This window comes from Solanum dulcamara, chromosome 7 (assembly GCF_947179165.1).
Source record: "Solanum dulcamara chromosome 7, daSolDulc1.2, whole genome shotgun sequence".
Taxonomy (NCBI): domain Eukaryota; kingdom Viridiplantae; phylum Streptophyta; class Magnoliopsida; order Solanales; family Solanaceae; genus Solanum; species Solanum dulcamara.
This window is the reverse complement of record NC_077243.1, coordinates 6,235,298-6,261,536: the sequence shown is the minus strand read 5'-3', so window position 1 is coordinate 6,261,536 and position 26,239 is coordinate 6,235,298. Positions and strand designations below refer to the sequence as shown.

Sequence of the window (26,239 nt, the reverse complement as noted above, 5' to 3'; positions counted from 1 at the left end):
AAAATTAATTTCGATATAAAATATTTCATTATTTATTTAAATAGATTTTTTTTTTAAAATCATAAATTAAAATAGTAGGAATAATATGATGACCTGTATATACTGTAGGGGGGGGGGGGGGAGAGAGTAGGTAGACAATGGAAACTAAAAGCTGGAGTCCCTAGCATAAGATTAGGTCCAAAGAGCAATAGGCTTAGATGAAAGAGGAGGAAAAATAATTGAAGGAATCCGAAAGAAGGTAAAGGTTGAGAACAAAGGCAAAGAGCCAAAAGGTGAATGAAAATGATTACATGAATGAAGAAAATGGACCCATGTACCTTTGATTGATAAAATCTTCTAATCTAAGTACTCGTCATTTTAATTAATTAAACTAAAAATATTCAAATAAATATATAATTTATGTAAAATGAATAGAAAAAATAAATAGATCTCAAAAATAAAATTGACTCTTGGGGGATTGGACCCCACCTTTGGCCACCATTGTCTTTATGGATTGAATGATATAAACAGCACCTCACGTGGAGTCTGAACCAAAGGCTCTGTTCAACCACAATTAAAAGTAACTTCTCCAAAAATCAAACTAAAATTCAGCAATATATATATATTAGTATTATTTTTTTTCCAGGTATATTTGTCAAAAAGGCGAATTATAAAAGTAGGCTCCAACAAAGCAAATAATTTCCTTTTTCTCCTTTTATTCAATTTTTCTTCAATGTTTAAAGCTTATAATTCCCACTCATTATCGTTGATGCTTAAAGCTTCTCTCTCCCTCTTTCACCTCTTATCCGAACCAACACATGTTACACGTCAAATGCCTAAAGAAAATCCCATACAACTATCTAGACCGGAAAGAGACATACTCATCCCAGCTAATACAAAGAGAAATTTATTTATTTATATATTTATTTTTAAAAAAGAAAAGATAAAAGGGAACATTTTGTTTCATTTCATTCATTCTAAGAGAGAGAAAGAAACATAAACAGACCCACAAAGAATTAAGTATAGTGTCTGTCACTATTTTCTCATAAAAATAACTTGGCCTAGAGAGGGAAAAAAAAGGAGAAAGAGAAAGAAGTGATTTTTTTTAAGAGCGAGTTTTTAGTCATTACTAATTTGTGATCATGGATGAAGGAGGTGATGATCATCTCCACCAACACCATCACCAACACCATCACCATCACCAACACCAACACCATCACCGCCCTATCGCGACTTTCCCGTTCCAATTACTTGAGAAAAAAGAAGACGAAGCTTGTTCCAGCTCATCCAACGCCGCAGCTGCTTATACTACTTCTCTTGCTATTTCAAACACAGATAATACTCATACGAACCCTAATAATACACATCGATCAACAACTTCATCAGCTTCCACTCTACAAATCTCAGCTTCTGGCGCTGATACATCTAAAAAGCCGCCCCCAAAACGAACCTCCACCAAAGACCGTCATACTAAGGTTCGGTCATCTCATTTAAAAGCTTAAGTTATCTGTAGAAATCAAAAGATTCCTATTTTATTGATTAATTACTTGATTATAATATGTGAAAACAGGTTGATGGTCGTGGGAGACGTATCCGCATGCCTGCGCTTTGTGCGGCTAGGGTTTTTCAGCTCACACGCGAGCTCGGCCACAAGTCCGATGGCGAAACCATAGAGTGGCTACTGCAACAAGCGGAACCAGCAGTAATCGCCGCTACAGGAACCGGTACAATTCCAGCAAACTTCACGTCACTTAATATTTCACTACGTAGCTCAGGCTCCAGCATGTCCGTACCTTCACAGCTTAGATCTTCATATTTCAATCCGAATTTTTCGCTCTCGCAACGGCGAGGGCTATTTCCGGGAATTGGATTGACGACTGATACTTCAGCTACAACGTTGTTGAATTTTCAGTCGGCGAATTTAAGCCCTAATATGCAGTTACAAACAAAGCCTGAATTGCGTGACAATTCAATTGATTTAACGGAGTCGAGTGCGGCGGAGGATAATTTAAGTAGGAAACGGAGGCCGGATTTAGATTTGGAGCAGCAGCAGCAACAACAGCAAATGGGAAGTTATTTGCTGCAGTCGACTACTGGTACGATGGCAACAAGCCACTCATCAATTCCAGCTAATTTTTGGATGGTGACGAATCCGATTCCTAGTAACCAAGTCATGGGAGGCGATCCGATTTGGCCGTTTCCATCAGTAAGCAATTCTGGTGCAGCTGCTGCTTTGTATAGAGGCACAATGCCAAGTGGATTGCAATTTATGAATTTTCCCACTCCAGTAGCGCTTTTGCCTAGTCAGCAACTCGGCAGCAGCAGCGGTGGTGCTGGTGGTGCTGGTAATAATGGATTGGGAGAAGGCCAACTAGGCATGTTTGCCGGACTAAATCCGTATAGAGGAGGTGGCGGCGGTGTATCAGAATCTCAGGCCAGTGGGTCCCATTCGCATCACGGCGGCGGGGGCAACGATGATCGACATGATACAACGAGCCACCATTCATAACTATAGACTGCTGATTGATTGATCATCAAATTCATCCATTCTTTCCCAACTTGTGTTTTGTAAGTTTGGATGTTTAAAGAGGTTTGATTATTTGCTCTAAAATTCCTTATATTTATCTTCTTCTTTTCTTCTTTTTTGTTGTTAAATTTGTTCTGAACATTCTTTTTTCTTTCTTCACCTTTTTTTTTCGTGTGATTAATTTGCCTTACGAGTTTGAAGAGGGCACAGTTTTAACAAAGGAAGGAGTATTTGATGAGTGATTTTGCCAAAAATTCTCTGAATTGTTTTCCCAATTATAGAGTAGTTTGTTATTCATCATCATTGATTGTTCCTTTTTATCTTTTTCTAAAGTTACATCCATGTACAAACATCATTACAGTAAGTTATTTGCTCTGGATATGGATTATGTCATGTCATAAGAATTTAACCCTTTGCTGATTTGCAAATTAACTACTACACTAGTGTAAAGATTTTACATATGTAGGAGGAGTTCAAATTAAGGCACTCCCAAGTCCCAATTAACCCGGCGGAATCAAGATTTTTAATAAGGGATTCAAAATTTGAAAAAATAGACACGCGAATTAGCTTAAGGGGTTCGACATCTACTATTTATATATAAAAAATATTTTAACCATGTATAAATAGTATAATTTTTTGCCAAAAGGATTCGAATGACCCATGGACACATCGCCACTGCCTAACACTCTGCCGTCTTTAATTTTTATTGATTGTGTAAAAACAAAAAATCACACTTTCGGGTCATGTAATAGTATAGAAGTAATCAAACAACTGCTTAAAATTTAAAGAAGGGTGTATGGAAGTTTTGTTCATTATATGAAAATCTTTATATAATATAATGTAAACTCTTAAAAAACGGAGATTAATAAGGTTTTTACTTGATATGATTATGATAAGTTAAAATACAAATTTTTTTGTATTATTAATGTAATTTAACCAAAATAACAGTTGTAATTACTATTTTTATCAGAACATACAATTAAAACTTATTAAATTTATCTGTGATTATTTAATATTTTAATCATATGTGTATATATATATACATATAATTAAAAAAAAATTAAGCTCGCAAATGAAATATGAACATATTGATCACCCTTAATTAAATTCTGGACAAAGACCTATGACTTGAGGCCCTATAATTAACGCTGTGTATAGAATAGTCTTGCTAGCCCTTTAATGTTGGAGAAGTATGTGGCAAGAAATTTTGGTATTCCCATTGATCACTCTATTTTCATAACAAGCAACAAAGTATGATTAAAGATGTTTTCTTTTCTAGTTTTTAGAGTAGAAAAGCAATAAAAATAAAAGTATTATGACAGAGATGGGCCGAGATTGGTGGGGGCCCATGCCTTATCAGGTCCAGATATTGGCTCAGGTGGTGAGCCCCACATTCATCTCCTAAGCCAATGTACGATTGGTATCACTGACAAATCCTCTTTTTTATACACCCTCCTTTTCCATTTTATATACCATCCTTAAATTTGACACGATATTTTTTTAATTTGTTTTTTAAAAAAATTATGATTTAACATAGTTTTAGATATTTGTGTGACTGTCAACTATTTTATCAAAGATAAAAGAGAATTTTTGGAATTAAAATATTTTAAATTATAATAAAATGAAATTTTTTGAAAAAAAATAAAAAAAAATGATGTCACATAAAATGAGATACGGAGCAAGTAAATAATAATTGTGTACATCACTGGCCTGGCACCATAAAGATCGGTGGTGGGTTTAAATGACCCTACTGGACTTGGCCCACTCCTCCAATGATCTGGACCGTTCATGCTTTCTAGTGGGCCCTCTGGTTAATGGACTTAGCTGAATGATTAGTTCTCATATTCAGTTGACAGTATTTAAGATGAGTTCCTTGCATCACCATGTTGTATCTATGTCTCCCATCATGACTCACAACACTTTAACCTCAAGCTATTGTAGAGGATATAATTAAGCAGATAAATAGGTATTCAGTAATCGTTTAAACTTTTAGATGATCTAATTACTCAATTTAACATGGTATCATAACAGAAAAAGTTCTTGTATTAGTGATTTTAACCTCGTCCTGGGACTGATTAAAATGGGTCAAGGTGTTTATTCAAACTTTTTCGACAAAAAATCTATATTTTAGATGAGATGGTAATGCAATTTCATAGCTTCAAGTTCTAAGTTGAAGAATATTCGGTTAGCTAGTACCAAAAAGAAATTAAAGTTGAGCTGTGAAAAGAAATTTGGATAAAAAGATGATGTTCAGAGGGATAATACAGTAATATACCACAACCCACTCCATCATATGATGAGTCATTGTGAATCTCATATACTGTTATTTGTACTGCGCCAGACTTTGTTGGACACAACTACCCTGTCTACTTTTCTAAAAGATTTGCTGCTAATCAATATAAAGGTAACAGTTACTATTGGTATTTTATTTTGTCAAAGTATATCTTAGTTGAATAAATATGAAAACTTATTTTAGTAGTTAGAGTAGAATTATTACCTAGGTTTTTTCTTCGCGCACATTTTGATTAATTTCAGCTAATGGTTGTTATCTTGTACCATCCCAGCTTCTAGGAAACTAGATCGATCAACCCACAATTTCCAAAATACCTAGTTCAAATTGGATCGTATTAAATCTAGTTGAAGAATGCACATGCTGAATAGTACGGATGACAGAATTAGTTAGTTAGTTATAACTAACTCGACTCACAAATCATATTGTGTAGAGTAAGTTTGTTAGCAGTGATCAGTGAGTTTGTTAGCTGTGATTAGTTAGAGCAAGTAATTAACATTGAAATGTATAAATAGCCCTCATTGTAGGCTGCATTAATGAATGAAATTTCTTCTTCTTCTTCCTCTAATCAAACTCTCTCTAGTTCAATGTAGTTCAGCTTGTTAATTCAGATTCATGGAGTGATTTTAACATGGTATCAGAGCAGTGATCGAGAGGGATTGATCAGCAAGAAGAAGACAACAATTGTGAAGGATTGATCTACAAGGAGAAGACAGAACATTGTTGAAGATCGAAGAGAAAATCAATGGCAGTAGGAGAAGAAAATGATGCAACAGTAAAATGAAGTAACAACACTAAATCACAACTATCCGCTTTATCTCCAAACTTCAGATACACCTGGAGTTGTTCTCATCCCAATCAAATTGACAGGATCAGAAAATTATGCCCTATGGAGTCGCTCCATGAAGCTGTCTTTAAGGGGAAAAGGAAAACTTGGATTCATTACTGGATCGTGTACAAAGGCAAGTTACAAAGGAGCTTTAGAAGAACAATGAGAAAATTGCAATGCAATTGTGTTGTCCTGGATTGCAAATACTGTCACCAGTGAATTGATGTCAGGGATCATGTATGCTTAGAATGCAAATAAAGTTTGGACAGATTTTGAAGAGAGATTTGATAGATCAAATCTAACAAGAACTTACCATCTATGGTTCGAGATTGCTACTTTGAAATAAGGTACTGATTCTGTTATTTCATATTACTCAAAATTGAAGGATCTGTGGTCTGAGCTAGATGTGATGATTCCATCACCTGGATGCAATTGTGAAAGTTCAGCTCCCTATATGAATCATCTGAAGTCACAGAGATTGCTTCAGTTTCTAATGGGATTGAATAAGAGTTTTGGGAACATTAGGAGTAATATTTTGGTTAGAAAATCTGTAATAACTGTGAATGAAGCATATGTTGTAGCAACTCAAGAATAAAGTCAAAGAGCACTGGGAGTTATAGATAAAACAAGAGATGCATTAACATTACTAGTAGGAAGATCTCAAGAATACAAGTCACAGAAATACAGATCCAAACCAAAGAAATTTGTACCACTTGGTACAATTTGTGACCATTGTAGGTTCAAAGGTCATTTTAAAGGTGATTACTATAGACTTGTTGGTTATCCACCAGATTTCAAGAGTAAGAGGAAAGGAGCTAATGAATTTAAACACAATTTCAAGCCGACATATGCACATCTCACAAAGAATGTTGATAACTATGTCAATAGTGAAAGATACATGGAGAATCATGCATCATCCTCACACATATCTCCAACTCAGTATCAAGAGCTTGTTGACAAAATGGATAAAACAGGAACTTTTGAGTGTGCTGCTAACATGTCAGGTATCACTTCTTTGTCATTCAAAGCTAGTAAGATCTACGAATGGATAGTTGATAGTGGAGTCACACATCATATAACACCTAATGAAGACTTACTTACAACTATTAGAAGAATAAAAGACAGTGATTCTAGTAGTGTACAAGTTCCAACAGGTAATAGATGTGATGTTAAGGGTATAAGAACCACAAGCATCTTAGAAGGCCATGAACTTAAGAATGTACTATATGTACCAGACTTCAAGTTCAATCTCTTGTCAGTCTCCAAACTAACCAAGGAACTATCTCGTTCAATTTTCTTTTTCCCTGATTTCTGTGTATTTCAGTCTTCAATAGAAGGTATTGGGGATTGGTAGAGAGAAAGAAAGTATGTACATAATTAAGGAGTCAATAAAGTCTGCAGTAAATGCAGTAGTAGCTTAAAATGATAATGCAGATGCAAAGCTATGGCACTTGAGGCTAGGACATGCATCAACTGGAGTAATGCAGCATATTCAATCACTCAAACACCTTTCAAACAAGAGTGCTCATCACAATTGTGAGATATGTCCTTTAGCAAAGCAATGTAGACTGAAATTTCCTATCAGTAGCAGTAATGCCTCTCAACTTTTTGAACTGATTCATGTTGATGTATGGGGTCCATATAGTAAGCCTACTCATAATAGGAAGAACTACTTTGTGATTATAGTAGATGATCATAGCAGATATACATGGATATATTTGATCAATTCTAAGAGTGTAGTCATTGTAGTGCTGAAAGATTTCATTGCTTTAATAAAAACTCAATTTGCCTTGTCTGTAAAAATACTAAGATCTGATAATGGATCAAAAAATTTTAATTCTTTAGTCACTGATTTGCTCACCTCTCATGGAATTGTGCATCAGAGTAGTTGTATCTATACTACTCAACAAAATGGGATAGAAGAAAGAAAACACAGACACATTCTTAAAGTAGCTAGAGCACTGAGGTTTCAGAGTTTATTACCTTTTCATTTTGGAGGAGAGTGTATTAGAACATCAGTTTATCATTGCCGACTGATGTCCTTGGAGGAAAGACACCTTATGAATTATTACATCACAAGTCCCCTACCCTTGATCATTTGAGAGTGTTTAGTTGCTTATGCTATGCCACTAGACTTTCAAAAATGGACAAGTTTGCACCTAGAGCTAAAAAGGCAGTATTTCTAGGATATTCAGAAACTTAAAAGGGATACAGACTATATGATCTAGTTGAAAAATTATTTTTGTGAGCAAAGACGTTTCATTCAGAGAACATATATTCCCTTATCATGATGGGAGTTCAATAGTTGATCTTGATATGTTTGAATTAACCCCTTTAGTAGATTCAACTTCTTCATTTACATGTGTCCAACCTATTATATTAGATCAGCCAGATGCTCCTATTCAATTCCCTGAGTGTCATATTGAAAATAGTGCAGAACCAAAATTAGCAGATAATGTTATTGTTGAACCATGTATTGAAAATGTTGCATCAGAAGTTGAGGAATCTATACCCTTAGAGGTTCATGCAGAAGTTTCCACCAAAATCAAGCCTACCACGAATACTAAGCAGCCTACTTGGCTCAATGATTATATTACTACTTCAAAAACTTTTAGACCATCTGCGAGTTGCACTTATCCTATCTCAGATTACATAGACTGTTATCACTTGTCTTCTCCTTACCAAGCCTATTTGAGTACCTTCTCCTCCATTACTGAACCTAAGTCTTTCCAAGAAGCCTCTCAGGATGACAGGTGGGTTGAAGCAATGACTAATGAGATTAATGCTTTAGAGAGTAACCATACCTGGGAGGTAGTGGATTTTCCTCTTGGAAAGCAGGCTATTGGTTCAAAATAGGGTTTTAAGATTAAATACAAAGCAGATGGCACTATGGATAAATAAAAAGCAAGATTAGTTGCTAAGGGATATAATCAGAGAGAAAGCCTACATTATCATGAGAGATTTTCATTTATTGCCAAAATGGTAACAGTGAGAACTATTATCAGCACTGTTGCTTCAAATGACTGGCCTTTTAGGCAAATGGATGTTAATAATCCCTTCTTACAAGGTGATCTTTCAAATGACTGGCCTTCCTCCCGAATGAGAGATAGACTTTACCGTAGATGTGCTGCTAGATACCCATATGATATATATTCCTCCATACAAAATGGCATCTGCAGAATTAAAAGAGTTGAAGGAGCAGTTAAAAGACGTACTGGAAAAAGGCTTCATCAGACCGAGTACTTCACATTGGGGAGCCCTAGTATTATTTGTGTAAAAGAAAGATGGGTCGCTGCAGATGTGTATTGATTACAGGTAGCTGAATAAGGTAACCATTAAGAATAAATACCCCCTTCCCAGGATTGATGATTTATTTGATCAGTTGGAGGATGCTAAGTGGTTTTCAAAAATAGACTTGCGATCAGGTTATCATCAGGTGTAGGTAAGAGAATCAGATATACCAAAGACAGCATTCCGGACCCAATATGGCCATTACGAGTCCGAGTGATGTCTTTTGGCCTGACAAATGCTCCAACGGTATTCATGGACCTGATAAATCGGGTATTTAGACCATTCTTGGATATGTTCATGATTATATTTATTGATGATATTCTGATTTATTCTCGGTCAGAAGCAGAGCATGCAAATCATCTGAGAGCGGTACTTGTAGTACTCTGACACCAGAAACTGTATGCTAAATTTTCCAAATGTGAATTTTAGTTGACTTCTATGGCACTTCTGGGATATATTGTTGGGGCTGATGGTATTCGGGTAGATACACTGAAGATCGAGGCCGTAAAGAACTGGCCTAGGCTGACGACACCTACAGAGTTATGCAACTTCTTAGGATTAACAGGTTATTACAGAAGATTTGTAGAGAAATTTGCTTCAATGTCAGCACTACTGTTAAGATTAACTCAGGAAGAAGTCAAATTCAATTGGACTCATGCCTGTCAACGAACCTTTAAGTTATTGAAAGAGAATTTGACTACAACTCCAGTTCTAACTCTTCCAGAGGTACCATATGGGTATGTTATTTATTGTGATGCTTCGGGTGTGGGAATAGGTTGTGTCTTGATGCAGTACAGCCAAGTTATAGCGTACGCTTCCCAGCAACTTAAAAAAATATGAAAGAAGGGATAGGTAATGGGCATACTTAAAAGAACAACAATAAGAGGAACCCTCCTGAAGTATGAAGACACCGTATGAGGTTAGTTCAACATTCGAGGACGAATGTTCAAAAGGGGGGAAGAATGTTATAACCCGTATTTTGAACATTAGGGCATTTCGGGATAACGGTAATAAGTCAAGGGAAACGCTATGGTTGATCTTGTTGGATACAAAATTCTTATGACTAAATTGGAATTTCAACTTGGAAATATTAGAAAATGTAAGGGGCAAAATTTGGAATTTCTCATGGAGGATGTTATATCCCGTATTTTATACGGTTGGATGTTTTAAGGTAGCCGTGGTAAAGTTAAGGAAATGAACATCTTCCAAAATTTATTTAATATACAAGTTGGATATGAATATTATTTATGATCATTAATAGTGTGGAAATATTAGAAAAGGCAAAGGGCAAAAAGGAAAATTCGCAAAGTGGCCTATGGTAATATTGTGGAAGGCTAGGGGTAAAATGGGAATTTCACAAAGTCTTCAAGAAGACTCATATGGGGCCCACATGCCATATGGCAGCCCATGATTGGAGGAAAGAGGTGTGTTGGACCAATGAGATCTTGACATGTGTCACCACTTAAATCTTGACATGTGTCGCCACTTAGAGCTTGACACGTGTCACCACTTAGGGGATGACATGTGTCACCCCTAAAGTTGTATATATATATATGAGTCTTATAACTCATTAATTTCCACACTCATCTAGAGTGTTCAAGGGCAAGGGAAACCGAAATTACAAGAAAAAAAAAAAAGAGAAGAGAAGAGAAATTAGGCTAGAAACAAGGAAAGAGCTACGATTTTGGGAGGAGAAAAAGGTAAGTTCTCCGATTCCGTTCCAAGAATTAATTATATGAGATATACCATGATGTTATGAATATGTTAGTAATGAAATTTTATGGTTTTAGGCAGCCCAAAACGTTACCAAACAGTCCCTAAGTTTCAGCTGCGCAAAAGGAAATTCCGAGGCAAGTTTTGGCGAGTTTTGGTGAATTTCGGGAAAGGTAAAGTTTTCTGTTTTGAAGTGGACTTTATGATGATGTTATGAAGTATATTACATGTCTTAAAATATGTTGGAAGTAGAAAAAAATGTATAAGGATGTTTGACGTTGGAAACAAACTAAATGGAAGTCGTAGTAGTTAAATCGAAGTCGCGTAGTGTGTTCTTGTTGTGGTGCTGCAGTTTGGTGGTGGTTTAATTGCATGTTGCAGGGATGTAAAGTACTCAAAATTGGATGTGGTTGCTGCTGGTTGCAGCCACACAACCCACCGTTTGGTATGACTACATATTTTACGAAATAAAGGTTAAAAACTCTATTTTGGTACCGTAGTTTGGAATGAGTTGTATAGAGCTTGTATTGTGTAAAGTTGAAGTGATTTACTTGTATACATGCTGATGGATGTTGTTGTTGGTATGGTTGTTGACATGGTGGCCGAGTTGAAAACTCGGGGATGTTCAAGTTACAGGGGAGATGCTGCCCGATTTTCGGTAGATTCGGAGCTAGTAATAAACTAGTCGAGAGACATAGATAAGGAAATGATTCCTATGGTTACTTGGGTGTAGAGTTGGAAATTGGAAAGTGAAAGTTTATTAACCTTAGTATTAATTTCATGTTAAATAGGTTCAAGAGACGACGAGGCGAGCATAGTTAAGAGTAATTCGTAAGAGGTATGTAAAGCGAACCTTTCTTTCTTTTGGCATGTATTTGTTATAAGTATGTAAAGCATATTCTTTCGATTTTCATGTTTTGACATAAGTATGTAAAGCTAATATTTGTTTTGGTATGGTATTTATGAAACAAAAATATGACTTTTATATAATTTCAAAGAGGTTTCTATTCCTAGAGCCATTAGGATGGACAATTCCTTGATTTCCAAAAGGTATTTTATTATGCTTCGATACGTCTATATGATTCTAGAAGATTTATTTTGATATAATCCGGGGTAACTTTTGAAAGGTACTTGACATGAGTCTCGTCTCGATTTTTAAATGATAGCTCATTCTGATTATTCCATCGAGTCTCAAATATGATTTAATTTGCATTAGTTTCTCACTACTCCACTCGTGGATGCCCCAATGCTTCCTTCACCGAGCCCGGGCCGTGTTTTGTTTTCGTGCGTATTTCTCTGCATTATTCGCCGTGTCCCGACGTGAGGGGGCAGGTATGACATGTACCATGGGGTGGTAAATATTATGCCACGGAGTTATGCTGTGCCATGTACATATATGTTTGTGATATGATATGATATGATATGATTTGATATGGCCATCTGATATGATATGATTTGTTACGGAGATATTCCCTACTCTGGTGTTATGCTGTGCCGTGGTGCCGATGATGGGAGGGCAACCACACTTTGTTCACCGAGTCCTATAATGGGGCCGGATATGGCATATGTTTTTCTGTATACATTATCGGAGGTTTTGATCAGCATTTGATATCTCCGGACATTTTGCTCAGTTTGTACATTCTATCGCGGTAATGACTTTACTTATTACAATCCATTATATGTGGTTTGATAAACATTTGATATTTTTGGATATTTTGCTCATTTTTGTACATTTTGCTTTGGTAATGACTTTATTGATTTCAGTCCATGCTTTACATACTCAGTACATTTCCCGTACTGACCCCCTTTCTTCGGGGGCTGCGTTACATGCCCGCAGGTATAGACGATTGGTTTGCTGATCCGCTCGCATAGGACATCCACCATGTTGGTCGACAGTGCTCCTTTGTCCGGAGCCCTATTTTGGTACTGACACTTTCTGTTGTATATATATATATATATATGTTGTTCAGGGTTCGGCGGGGCCCTGTCCCGTCATATGACTAGGATATCATTCTGTAGAGGTCTGTAGACATGAGATGTGGGTTTTGTATATATGTTTTGGTTTTTTTTTTGTATTTCGTGATGGCCTATCGGCCCTCGTGCATTATATCTATTTAGAGATCCCTTCTGATCATTACCTATGTTTATTCGATTGATGTACTAACTGGGGCTAAGGGTACGTATGGGTGTCCAACTCGGGCACCAGTCATGGCCTACGGAGTTGGGTCGTGACAATTTACATCCTTGATAGAAGCAGAATACACTTAGAGCTCACATGATCACTCATTGTTCACCAAACATGTAGATAAGGATATTGTAATAATCTTGGTATATATTGATGACCTATTGATTACAGAAAGTAGTCAACAGATGATAGATGAAGCTCAAAAGACTCTACATGACAAGTTCAAGGTGAAAGATCTAGGACAACTAAGATATTTCCTAGGGATTGAAGTACTGAGATCAAAAAAGGGAATCCTACTTAACCAAAGGAAGTATACATTGGAATTACTATCCACAATAGGACTAAGTGGTGTTAAACTGGCTTCTAGTCCCATGGAGATGAATATAATGCTTATTACAGTGGAGTATGATTCAGCAATGGATAAAACTAATGATCCCATTCTAAATGATATTCATTGTTATCAGCAATGAATTAGGAAGTTGATATATTTGACAATCACTAGACCTGATATACATGCTTTGCTGTTCAGGCACTTAGTCAGTTTATGCAAAGCCCAAAAGATCACACTGGGATGCAGTTTTGAGAATACTAAGATACTTGAAGAAATCACCATGGCAATGAATACTGCTGAAGAGAGGTTCAATCAACACTTTGACAGCATTTTATGACTCAGATCGGGTAGCTTGCCCAATGCCAGAAGGTCAGTAATAGGGTATGTAATATAGCTTGGTGAGTCACTAATTTCAAAGAGATCCAAGAAGCAACATACAGTAAGTAGGAGCTCAACAGAGGCTAAATACAGAAGCATAGCAGGAGCAGTAGCAGAGATCATTTGATTGGTAGGTCTACTCAAAGAACTCAGGGTGAAAGTCACTACACCAGTTAGGTTGTGTTGTGACAGCAAGTCGGCCATACATATTGTCTCCAATCCAATTTTTCACGAAAGAATCAAGCACATAGAAATTGACTGTCATTTTGTAAGGGAAAAGCTCAAGGAAGGCTTGATCAAGATAGAACATATAGGAACTAAATCTCAGTTGGCAAACTTGCTTACAAAAGGACTGGATTAGCACAGCATCAGTTCCTACTTTCTAAGCTAAGAGTTCTTGAGATTTTTCATCCTAGTTCAAATTGGATAGTATTAAATCTAGTTGAAGAATGCACATGGTGGACAGTACAGCTAGCAACATCAGTTAGTTAGTTATAACTAACTCGACTCACAAATCACATTGTGTAGAGTAAGTTTGTTAGCAGTAATCAGTGAGTTTGTTAGCTGTGATCGGTTAGAACAAGTAGTTAACATTGAAATGTATAAATAGCCCTCATTGTAGGCTGCATTAATGAATGAAACTTCTTCTTCTTCTTCCTCTAATCAAACTCTCTCTAGCTCAATATAGTTCAGCTTGTTAATTCAGATTCATGGAGTGATTTTAACAGATCGAACATAGTTTTCTGAGACCTCTTGGTTACAAAAATGAACATTTTCTTCTTTTAGAATATGCAATTATATATGATGATATTTTAGTTTGCCTGTGTGTGAACTATTGTTTCTATCCAAATACCCATTTTATTGCAGTACTTTTGTGATTTTAGCAGAAGAAAAACTTTTTTACAAAGTATATATAAATGGAAAAAACTTTCCCCTGCGGCTACGTATTTCCTGAACTATAGTATGTGCATGTTCTATTGTTTCTCAAAGTATCTGTATAATTAAATTAGTTGCCTTTTCAAATATGAAATAAATGATAAAAGCCAAATTAAAGTCACTTCTTTTTAAACACATTGAAATTGTCAAAATAAAAAATAAAAAGTGGCTAAGATGGTTGTTGAATGAATCCAAAAGTACGTGGTGGACCATGGAAGCACTAAATAGAGACCATCTATCTGAACTGTAACAATTGGCATCTTCAAACTTAACTTTTTAGGGGGGAAAACTTATCTTTCATTCATGAGAGCAAATTAAAAGTGTCAATGTTTACCAGTCTCTCTTTCTTAATTACCAAATACATGCAAACTATATATATATGAGTCATTTTATGTACAGCTAGTGCTTGAAAAGCATATACCTGGTCGGTGTAATCTCACATATATGGAATCTAGAGAAGGTAGAATATACGCTAATTTTATCCCTACTTTAAAAAAGTAGAAAGGTTATTTCCGATACACTTACCTGATTAGTTAGACATGAATATTAGAATTTCAGATATTTGATAATGGACTCAATTTATACCGCTGATATGATAAAGAATATTAATTAATGCTTACACTAACAGTATATTCAAGTTATAGTGTTATTTTTTATGTTAGATATGTCTTACATATTATTAACATTAGATAAAAATTTATTCTTATCTTTTAAGTAACCAGATAATCTATTATTTTCTTAATATTATTAGTATACAGAGTTTCATCACAGAGATTAAAATGAAGTTCAATATATTTACAAATAATGAAGTTCGGTATTTGCAAATACTGGTTTGGCCATCAATATTTATAAGTGAATATTATGTAAAAACACAACCTCGACATTTAAAACTCTTAAAATTCAACTTCAAATACTCTTCTTTCTTCTTTTTTTTTTTGAAAATTCAAACTAAATATGTGTCTCTGAAACCCTACTTATTGATGTTTTTCTCTTTGGCAAGAAGTGCTCAGACCGATTGAATTGTGTTACGTTGTAACATACTCCCGTCGTTTTAATTTGTTTGTTTGATTTTGACTTGACACAATATTTAAAAAAATAAAAAAGACTTTTAAACCTTATAATGATCTTAAGCTAAAAGAGATGTAGAATTATGTACAAAAATAACTTTTAATCATGTGATGTTAAACACGTCGCATAAAAATGTGAAATTAAAGAAATTCCAAAAAAAGAAAGAGACATTTTTTTTAAAACAGACAGAATAAAAAAAAAGACAAATAAACTGAAATAAGAAAAGTACAAATTAAATCTTCAACAAATACATTAGTATAGATTGGCATTTTAGCAAGTAATCTGGCCTGTGAAAGGGGGCAAGAACTGGGATTTTTCAGTTGGGTGAAATTAGGCATGTGACAGTGAGGTGTAATTTGGTTAATTTGTGACTGCTTCCATAATATCTATCAATTTATAAAATTACGTCATGGTTGTACAAAAAATAGCACATGGGTTGAAACCATAAGGTACAACAGAGTGGTCCCTTATAGAAAATCTTGTAACCCCTTGGAATAGTATTGATTTAGTACCATCCAAAAATAAACCAAACACCCAGCCACTGTCTTCTTTTTGGAATTAATTAGCTTATAATCCAGCAAGTCGGCAAACCAAATTGGCGGGCGAATTGATTTTAAGTTGCTTATACACATCAATATTGCTAAATTTGGCCCTGTAATCTCCCAATCTTATATGACTTCTGACTTTTCCAATATAATTAAATGATGTTGATAGCTCACTTACTTTTGATTTTTTTGAGTCTTCTTCTTTGCTGCAATTGCTTTTTTGCTTTTTGTGTCTTCATTGATTTGTTCCCCCACCCCACCACAACCCCAAACCTCTTCTTATCCCCTCTCTTACGCACAAAATTAGAAAAGAAAATATGGGAGAACATGAGGGTTTATAAATAAAAAATTATAAGTCAAGTATGGCTATAAATTACAAATTAGCTTAAACATATAAGTTGTGTTGATGTTAGCTTTTTGAAAAAGCAGAAAAAAGAATAAGTTTGAAATCGCATTGAAGAAAAAGGAATGGCCAATTCTTTTTTTAGTTATAAAAGGAGCTTAGCTTCTTCATTTATAACATCATTAAAAATTCAATTCTTTGTATATTAGAGTAGAGGTTTAGAGAATTTTCTCTTGAAGATCTTCTGGGTATAGTATTTTAGGAATTGAATGTGTGGAAAAAATATTATGCATTGTATGATGTAATAATTTTCATATAGTGAATATTTTTCTGAGAGCCCTATGGTTTTTCTCCAAGTGGGACTTTTTCACATTAAATCTTTGTATTGTTATTCTCTTTAAATTTTTTTGTTATTTTCTGCTTAAAGGCGGTCCGGAAGAGACGGAAATTAGTCGGTGTTTTTTCCCAACCAGTGGTATCAAAGTCTTAGATGTGGAATAATTCTTTAGAAATTATAGTATGCTCTGTGCTTGAAGCTTTGTCTGATTTTCCACATCAGAAAAAAAAATTTGAATTAGAATTATTATTTTCAAGCAGACGTTTCATTCCGATAGAGTAATAAGTGGAGTTTAATTTCGGCGAAGTTTGCTATTATGGTGGAGTTGCTTCGGAGTACTTGTATTTTTGGTAATAGTAGAATAAGTACAATATAAAGAGATTCTGGCTAAGGAAAAGACTTGATACTTAAGTGTATCCATTGTGATCTACCTCTCTTTCCTGACAACTAATTTAGTGGTATTTTTTCATTACTATTGTCTATCTAGTAGTACAGATAAGCAAGATGGGACAAAATTTGACATTGAAAAATTTGATGAAAGAATTAATTTTGGCTTGTGGCAAGTTCAAGTCAAGGATGTGTTAATTCAATTTGGATTACACAAGACGTTGAAAGGGAGACCAACTAGCAGAAAAGATGAAAAGGGTTCAGAAAAATCTGAAAGCAGTGGAGACTCAGAAAAATCCAAAATTAGTGATGAAGAGTGGAAGAGCTAGACATAAAGCGACAAGTCAGATTCGCTTGTATTTAGCTAAAATTGTTCTTGCTAATTTGATTGGATTGTTTACAAGAAAGGAGTTGTGGAGAAATTTGAAGAATTATACCAAATCAAAAGTATTTCAAATAGGCTATATGTTGACACCCAAATTTGGCTCTCTATACTCAAAATTAACGTCTTCAAACTTCTTGATCTTTAAAAAACAAAAATTATTATTTTTACACATTTTTCATTTTTTTTTTTTGAATTATTAATAAATATCCTTATTTTAGGATTTTCATGAATTTATTCTCATTTTTTTCACTATAATAATTTATGGATGTGCTTTTCTTAGTTTCATAAATAATAGAATTTTTGTCCATTTATTGTCATTGTAAATTTTAATAGTCACAATATTTTTAGAGTCATCAACATACGTACACGACACATCACTGTAATTTATTCTTTACAACATAGTATATCTTTCAAAATATCAATTATATTTTTTATTATTATTATTATTTTGTATTATATATCGAAACATATTATTTTTACATTAATTATACTTTTAGCACAGTCCGCAGATATAGAAAGTCGGAACAGATGACACCAAATTTTGGCCTGATATTTTCAAAATTTATACTTTTAAGTATTTTATTTGTTAAATAGTTTAAAAGTGCATTTTTACAATTTTAAATCAATTCTATCTATAATTATCCTTAGATTAAGATTTTTGTCAGTTTATTTTATTTAGTTTCAATTATAGCTATTTTTTATAACAGTTCATTAATTTGCATTTTTACATGTCATCTGTTATATTTGTTCATATTAATTTTTGTATTTTTAGCACAGTCTAAAATTATATTAAAATACAGATAAATATTAATTTTTTCCCACAATTATACCTACCCCACTAATCACACAAATTTCCCTACAATTATACCTACCCCACTAATTACACAATTTTATCACAATTATACCTACCTCACTAATCACATAATTTTTTCACATAATTATACTTACCCCACTAATCTCTCAATTTTTCCCCACAATTTTACCTACCCACTAATCACACAAAATTTTTCACACAAGTCACCATTTTCAAACTCTCTTTTTCTCCTCTTTTATTCTTTCTAAAAAAAAGCACCATCCATCAACAACTACAACAAAAGTCCAACACTTATACATTACAATTTTCTACACTTATATAACCATTTTCAAACTCTCTTTCTCTCCTCTCTTATTCTTCCTAAAAAAAAACACCCATCAACAACTACAACAAAAGTCCAACACCTATACACTACATTTTTCTACACCTATATAATCATTTTCAAACTCTCTCCTCTCTTATTCTTCTTTTAAAAGAAAACACTCATCAGCAACTACAACAAAAGTCCAACACATATACACTATAATTTTTACACTTATACAACTATTGTCAAATTCTTTCTCTCTCGTCTCTAATTCTTTCGAAAAAATACATCATAATATTTACTCTTCTTCTTTACTCTCTTTCTCACCCTCACTATAAATAACACTAATTTTAACTTTTCTTCACTACTTTATCCCTCTCCTTCACATTTCTACATTAAAATCAACCAATAACCACCAAAACCATCAAAATTCTCTTCTTTTTTAGCCAAACACACTTCATTTTTTGTTAGATTTGAGCTTTCGCTCCCAAATGTAACTAGACATAAATGCCGCTTCACTTTGTTTTTATGATTTTAATGTTCTTGTTGCTATATTTTGTTGCATTTTCACGTCTGGATGGAGGGATTCAAACTTCAGCCATTGTTTTCTGTGTTTTCATGTTCTCCGGTCATTGTTAATGATTCTCCGTTAAGTTTGTTTACTATTTTTGTTTGGGTCATTTTATTCGACATTTTTAGTTAATTTGGACGTCTATAATATTATTTTTTACCTTAATTTTATTTATTTCCTTTTAAAACTGTTTGCAGGTCTCATGGCGAATGAAAAAAATCTCTCCGTCGATTTTTGAGCCTTCCTATTTTAAAAAACGAAAATTTTAGTTTAAGTTTACATTTTACATTAGTCTATGAATGATTGAATGGAATCCATTATTTTGTTTTTTTTGGCTATTACTTTTACTAATCTCCATTACTTTATTCATTTACTATTATTATTTATTTTGTTCATGTTTGACCACTTTTCATTTTGTTGGAATTGATGATTTACATTTTTATAAAATTTTTGTTAGGTGAACTTGATTGATTTTGTTGGTTGTTGATGTTTACTTAGTTTCTTCCGTAGTCAATTATGTTCGTTCTCGTTGTTTGGCCATTTTTTATTTATTTATGTATTATAGAGATGTATTTTTATTTACTGTATTTTTTTGTATGTAATTTAAAAGTGGACAATGAAAAAATCTCTTCGTCGTTTTCGAGGCCTCTCCGTTTTAAAAGACGTAAATTTTAATTTAAGTTTACATTATATATTAAATATTACAAGTTGAAATTGGACGATGAAGAAATTATCATCGATTTCTAAGGCCTCCATGTTTATAAGAAATATTTTATTTTAGTTGTTATTATTATTGTTATTATTATTATTATTTAAACCTTACTAATATTTCTACTAAGTATCTTTACAAGTACCCAACCCAGAGTTGCTTTCCCGAATAAGCTATTCAAATTTAATGAAGTTCGAATATTATTTTTAATTTATTATTATGTATATTATTGACGTTAGGCAAAATTTAGGTCGTAAATACTTACATAAAGAAATTTAATTAATTTAACTATTTAATTAGTTAATTCACATTTTTAGACAATACTAAATAATATTTTTCCTTTAAAATATTTTTTCATAATTTATCCTCTCATTGATATTGTAAGTTTAAAATGTTATTTGAGAATACTTTTTTTTTCTTCTATAAAATAAATATTTTCCTTTTCACACATTATAAAAAGTTTTTTTTTATATGGTAAAAGAGTTTTTTTTATATTAATAAAGGACAATTCTTTTAATATTGCAAATAAAACTACTTTTTTTATATATATATTTATATCGTCTTTCTCATATTTTCATACACATAGTTGACGATAATATATATTACTTATTTGATACATACTCTTTTATACATATATTTTAATAAAATTTTTGTACATATTTTATATATATGTGTGTGTGTTATACTTGCAAATAATAATTTTATCCCTCCCTTTTTGATATATTAAATCTGATCGGGTACCACATTTTGTGGATTCTGAAAGATGCCTAACACCTCTCCTTCTGAATAATGTAAACCCTTACCTAGAATCTAAATTATTTTCTCGCACATTAAAATGTGAGTCATATATGTCATGCATCAAATAAGTTTTAGACTCTAAAAAATATTAATTATTGTATAGAGTCATATATGTCATGCATCAAATAAGTTTTCTTATTTTCCTTAATAAATTAGGTGGCGACTCTATACAATAATTAATATTTTTTAGAGTCTATAAGTTGTGCTTTATTTAACTTCGTTAAAAATAGGGCATAACACTATATTTGAAGGAGCAATTTCATAAATTGCAAATGGATGAGGGTACAACTATTTCTGATCATCTGAGTGTCTTGAATGAGATTATTTCTAAATTGGAATCAATTGAAGTGAAAATTGATGATGAAGACAAGGCACTTCAACTCATCTGGTCTCTTCCATCTTTTTATAAGCACATACAACTCATTTTAATGTATGAGAAGGAAACTGTGATTTTCTCGGAAGTGACGAGCAAATTAATTTTTGAGAAAAAAAAATTCAAGAATAGAGATGAAAAATCTCAAGAAAATTTAGCTCTTGTTGTTAAAGGAAAATAGAAGCAAAATAACAGCTCTAAGAAGAAGGTTATTTGCTGGAATTGTGATAAACCGGACATGTTAAGAGCAAATGTCCAAATAATGGGGCTAGTTCGACTAGAAACTCCAAAGAAAATGCTGTCAATGTTGTCTTCCGAAGGGGATAATATTCTTTTGTAAGAAAGATGAAAATTCTCATGGCATGAATGCTACCTTTAGAATTGTCATGAAAGATGATGCTTAATTGGTAGTTGGTCCACAAGTTTGCACATGGACATTGGTGGTGTTGGGAGTTTGCCCTAATTTTCTTAGTATGATTGGATTTTCCTTTTCCTAAAAGGAAAACACAAAGTTTTTATATTTGACTAGTCTTTTTTCTTGTCGGAAAAGGTTTATAACTCTATAAATAGATGCCCATTCCTTCTAAACATAGTAGCATTCACAATGTAGTTCTAAGAGGCTTTGAGAATTTTGTGGAGGGGGGATTGTGAGACACAAGTGATACGTTACCACTTGTATGAACCTCTTTTTATTTTGAGTGAATTGTGTGAGGTTGTTTCTCTCGATACTTTGTACTCTCATATATATAGTGGATTGCTCATCTTCTCTTGTGGATGTAGGTTTGATTTGTTAGCTTCCGCATGACACCTGATTATTTTCGATCCTAACAAGTGGTATAAGAGTGAGATCAAAATGGGTGTTCATCTTGGCGGGTTGAGTTCTAGTCGCAACCTTTTTGACAGTAATGTTGGAGAAATATTTCCAGAGAGGTTCTCTCTGTACGAGACATAGATTTGATGGAGTAGATTTTGAAGATGGAGAAACAACCTATTGAAGATTATGTGAAAAAGATGGAGCAAATTTATTTTGTCAGAAATTCAGGCCAAGAGGGAGAATTGTTGGGGGTTTGCCCTGATTTTCATAGTATGATTGGATTTTCCTTTTCCTAAAAGGAAAACACAAAGTTTTCATATTTGGCTAGTCTTTTTTCTTATCGGAAAAAGTTTATAACTATATAAATAGAGGCTCATTTCTTCTAAACATAGTAGCATTCACAATGTAGTCCTAAGAGGCTTTGAGAGTTTTGTTGGGGGGGAGGGGGGAGAAATTGTGAGACACAAGTGATACGTTATCACTTGTGTGAGCCTCTTTTTATTTTGAGTGAATTGTGTGATGTTATTTCTCTCGATATTTTATACTCTCATATTTATAGTGGATTGCTCATCTCCTCTTGTAGATGTAGGTTTGATTTGCTAGCTTTCGCATAACACCTGATTATTTTCGGTCCTAATAGGTTGATAGGTGATGCAAGGTGTGTGGGGAAAGGATGTCGATGGCTAATGAACTCTCAAAAAATCAACGAGAGGGTTGCACCATAAATTATTAACAAGTTTTTCGACATAAGCCAAAATCGAAATTCTTGAAATTGTGAAGTGATTTCAATTGAAAATTTTGGATTGGTTTTTCAATCTGAGTGAATGTATTCTTTATGGTGGGGGTATGATAATTCTTGATGTTAGACTTATGATTGTCAGTAGCAGACAATGTGAAAGTTGCAGCTGCGCATGGTTGATTGAGGTTAGAGTCGGGTGGAGAATTGACTCTGTCATGTGTGGTTGGACAATTATAAAGAGCCAACAAATTGCATTTTTCTTCTCTTCAAAAGGTGGAGATTTGTTGATGTTAGCTTTTTGAAAAGAAGAAAAAGAAAAAAATTTGGAATCCCACATCGAAGAAAAAGGAACGGCCAATTCTTTTTTCAGTTATAAAAGGAGCTTAGTTTCTTGATTTATAACACCACCAAAAATTTAATTCCTTGTATATTAGAGTAAAGGTTTAGAGAATTTTCTCTTGGAGATCTCTTGGGTGTAGTATTTTAGGAATCGGGATGTGTGGGAAAAAATATTCTGCATTGTATGATGTAATAATTTTCATATAGTGAATATTTTTCTGAGAGGCCCGTGGTTTTTCTCCAATTGGGGAGTTTTTCACGTTAAATCTTGGGAAACTTACATAAATATACAATATTAAAAAAATATTTACCATTTATAGCAATAAATTATTTTTTTTCACTAAACACTTATAATACATTTATAATACAGTTTTAATACATATTGCAGAGAACTATTTATAAAACATATATAATACAAGTTTTATAGATGGATAATACATTTATCACATATTTTAATAGACTTATAATATATTATGTCAGTTTCTTACAATACAAACACAATATATATTTTAAAACACTTATAATACATTTATATTGTATGCATAATTCACTTTTAATACAAGTGTAGATTTATCATAATATTGCTATGTATTGCTATAAATGGTAATAAATAAAAAATATCACTAAAATCAGTAATTAATTTTTAAAAAGCACTCAATCAAGTAATTTTTCCTTAAATCTTTGTGTTGTTATTCTCTTTAATTTTTTTTGTTATTTTCTGCTTGTTAAATCTTTGTGTTGTTATTTTCTTTAAATTTCTTTGTTATTTTCTGCTTGAAGGCGGTTCGGAAGGGACGAAAATTAGTGGTGTTTTTTCCCAACAAGTTGGTCACCTCAACTTATAGAATTTTAAATTTAACTAAGCTTTTTATAATTTTATATCCTTAATATTTTGTTATCTCTGAAATACTCTTCCTAAAACATATTTTTAATTTATTTCTCTCTTTAATTTTCGTTATTCCTCTTTGCTTTGTATGTAAAAAATACTTTTAAATATACTTTTTCTTTAGATAGGCTTTAAGGATATTTTTTAGTCACTTTAATAGAAAAATATTTATTAATATCTTTTTATCAAATACATTAACCGCTAATTATTTAGCTTTAACAGATTTATGAATATGTAACTGCCTGTTTATAAAATCACCAACAAAAAAGGTTAAACACTAAACACTTATCAACATACTTTTAATTAGCTAATTCAAACAAGTTTTATATATATTTTTGTTTAATCACTCTATATTCACTATTCAAAAGTTAATGACCTGATTGATTCAAATTAAAGTTTTGACAGGGCGTAGGTAGAATATGTCATTTAAGTAGAAAGTGATATATATATAGAGAGATAGAAAGAGACACACCCCACTGATGGAAGAGTGAAAGAATGGCAGCTGCAAATCCATGATTGTAAAAAGGTACAAGACAGTGGAACTGTGGAAGATGCCATACCAACCATTTACTCTTTAGGAATTAGGGTGTGTTTGGTAGGAAGGAAAAATGTTTTTAGAAAAATAAGTGATTTTTTTTTATATGCTCAATATGTACATAAAAAATATTTATATATAATTTAGTTAGTCAAATTTTTGGGAGGTGGGATAGAAGTAGATTTGTGCGGAAAAAAATGAGATGTGTTGGAGGATGAAAAAGACACAATGTGTTTTCTCTATTTTCATATACTAGATAAGTTATTTTTCTCTTTCTTTTTTAAGAAATTCATTTTTCCAAAAAAGATGTTTTTAAAAATATTCTAACCAAACACAAAAGAAATCGAAAACAGATTCCTCCATACCAAACACAGCCTTAATTTGCGCATATTTTCCCAACCCTTACTCTCAATTAATGTTTCTTTCAATTATTTTATCGTTCAGAACTCTTGTCATAAGCATTTAAAAGTAATTAATTATATATACTGTTCAGAACCAAGAAACTTATCAACCACAAGGACAGAGTGTTTGCTATTTATTGATTTTGTCGCTTCATTTTTACTAGTTTATTATATTAAATATAAATATTAATTTTTACTTGTATAATTTAAATAATTAAAAAATAATTTATTATTTTATTTTTAATTTATTTTTGCTATAATAAAATTATCATTTAATTTATTGCTCGTTAAGTAATATATCAAGTCAATATTGAATTAAGTAAGAATGGACAAGGGAGTATATTGAAATTGAAATTAAATTTTCGCCCGTTGTCGTAACTCGTAAAGTAAGATGCTAATTATCATGTTCGAGCTGCTACCTAAGTTGGAACTATATATTTAATTAAGTCTGAAGTTTTTCCATGTGGAGAAAGAAGAATTGATTGAGTTCCATCTTTTCATGCTATAAATAGCATGTTAAATCTGATTAGTGGTGACTTTTGATTAAAGAGTTTAAAATTTTAAAAAATAAATACACTTATTAGTTGAAAAAAGTTCGATGTCTATTAAAAAATTATTTTATTTATATATAAATAATATAATTTTCTAATAAAGAAAAATCGAATAAACCTCGACTATAAGACGGTTCTGTCCAACCTGGAGAGAGGGTGATAGTCATCCAAACCATGTAGTATCTTATATCATTAGTCTACGATTAGCTTCTTCTTTTTTAATCTGAAGTGGCATGCCATATGCAAAATTTTATAAGAGAAAATATCTTTTAAAATATTTGTAAATCGAACATAAAAAGATTAAAAAATATTTTTTTCCGTATCAAACACACCCTATATTACTTATGTTTGGACCTTCAACTTGTTCCGATGGATCATTCCGTATCTACAACATATTGTTTTGTGATTTGTGATCTCTTCCGTCAGAGCATGTTTGGATTGACTTATAAGTTGCTGATAAGTTGTTTTCAGTTTTTTCGAGTGTTTGATCGATCAATTTAAAGTCATTTTGTGCTTAAAATAAACCCCAAAAAATAATTGGGTCTATTTGGCTTAACTTTTCTAAAACAGTTTTATAAGCTGTTTTCAGCTTATAAGCCAAAAAAATAATAAGTTAGGCTGTTTTCAACTTATAAGCTGTTTTAAATAAGTTAAGTCAAACAAACGTGCAAGTCACCGGGAGTTTTTGCATGCATTGCGCCTATTTCGGATAGTTTTTACTATTTCCCCTCAAATGTGATAATATTTCATTTTTATTTTTGTAGCTCATTTAATAAAAAATTATGGATCAAAGTATTTTTATTTTTGATTTAATTTTTCTAGGCATAAATTTTGAGAATATTTCCCTCACTTGGTATAAGTTTTATATAAATTAAGTTGTG

At 32.7% G+C, this 26,239-nt stretch overlaps 1 protein-coding gene across 1 annotated transcript; it reads left to right on the top strand.

Annotated features, from left to right (window-relative positions):
* The first annotated feature begins 949 nt into the window (after nucleotides 1–949).
* Nucleotides 950–2,760, top strand: LOC129896336 (transcription factor TCP14). Its single transcript, XM_055972203.1, has 2 exons — nucleotides 950–1,454; nucleotides 1,550–2,760. The coding sequence occupies exons 1-2, from the start codon at nucleotides 1,122–1,124 to the stop codon at nucleotides 2,486–2,488; spliced, it is 1,272 nt and encodes a 423-aa protein (XP_055828178.1). The 5' UTR covers nucleotides 950–1,121; the 3' UTR covers nucleotides 2,489–2,760.
* Nucleotides 2,761–26,239: the final 23,479 nt, after the last annotated feature.

Coding starts and splice junctions, on each gene's coding strand:
- LOC129896336 (XM_055972203.1), top strand. CDS start 1,122: ATGGATGAAGGAGGTGATGATCATCTCCACCAACACCATCACCAACAC. Junction 1,455..1,549: donor CCAAAGACCGTCATACTAAG/GTTCGGTCATCT, acceptor ATGTGAAAACAG/GTTGATGGTCGTGGGAGACG.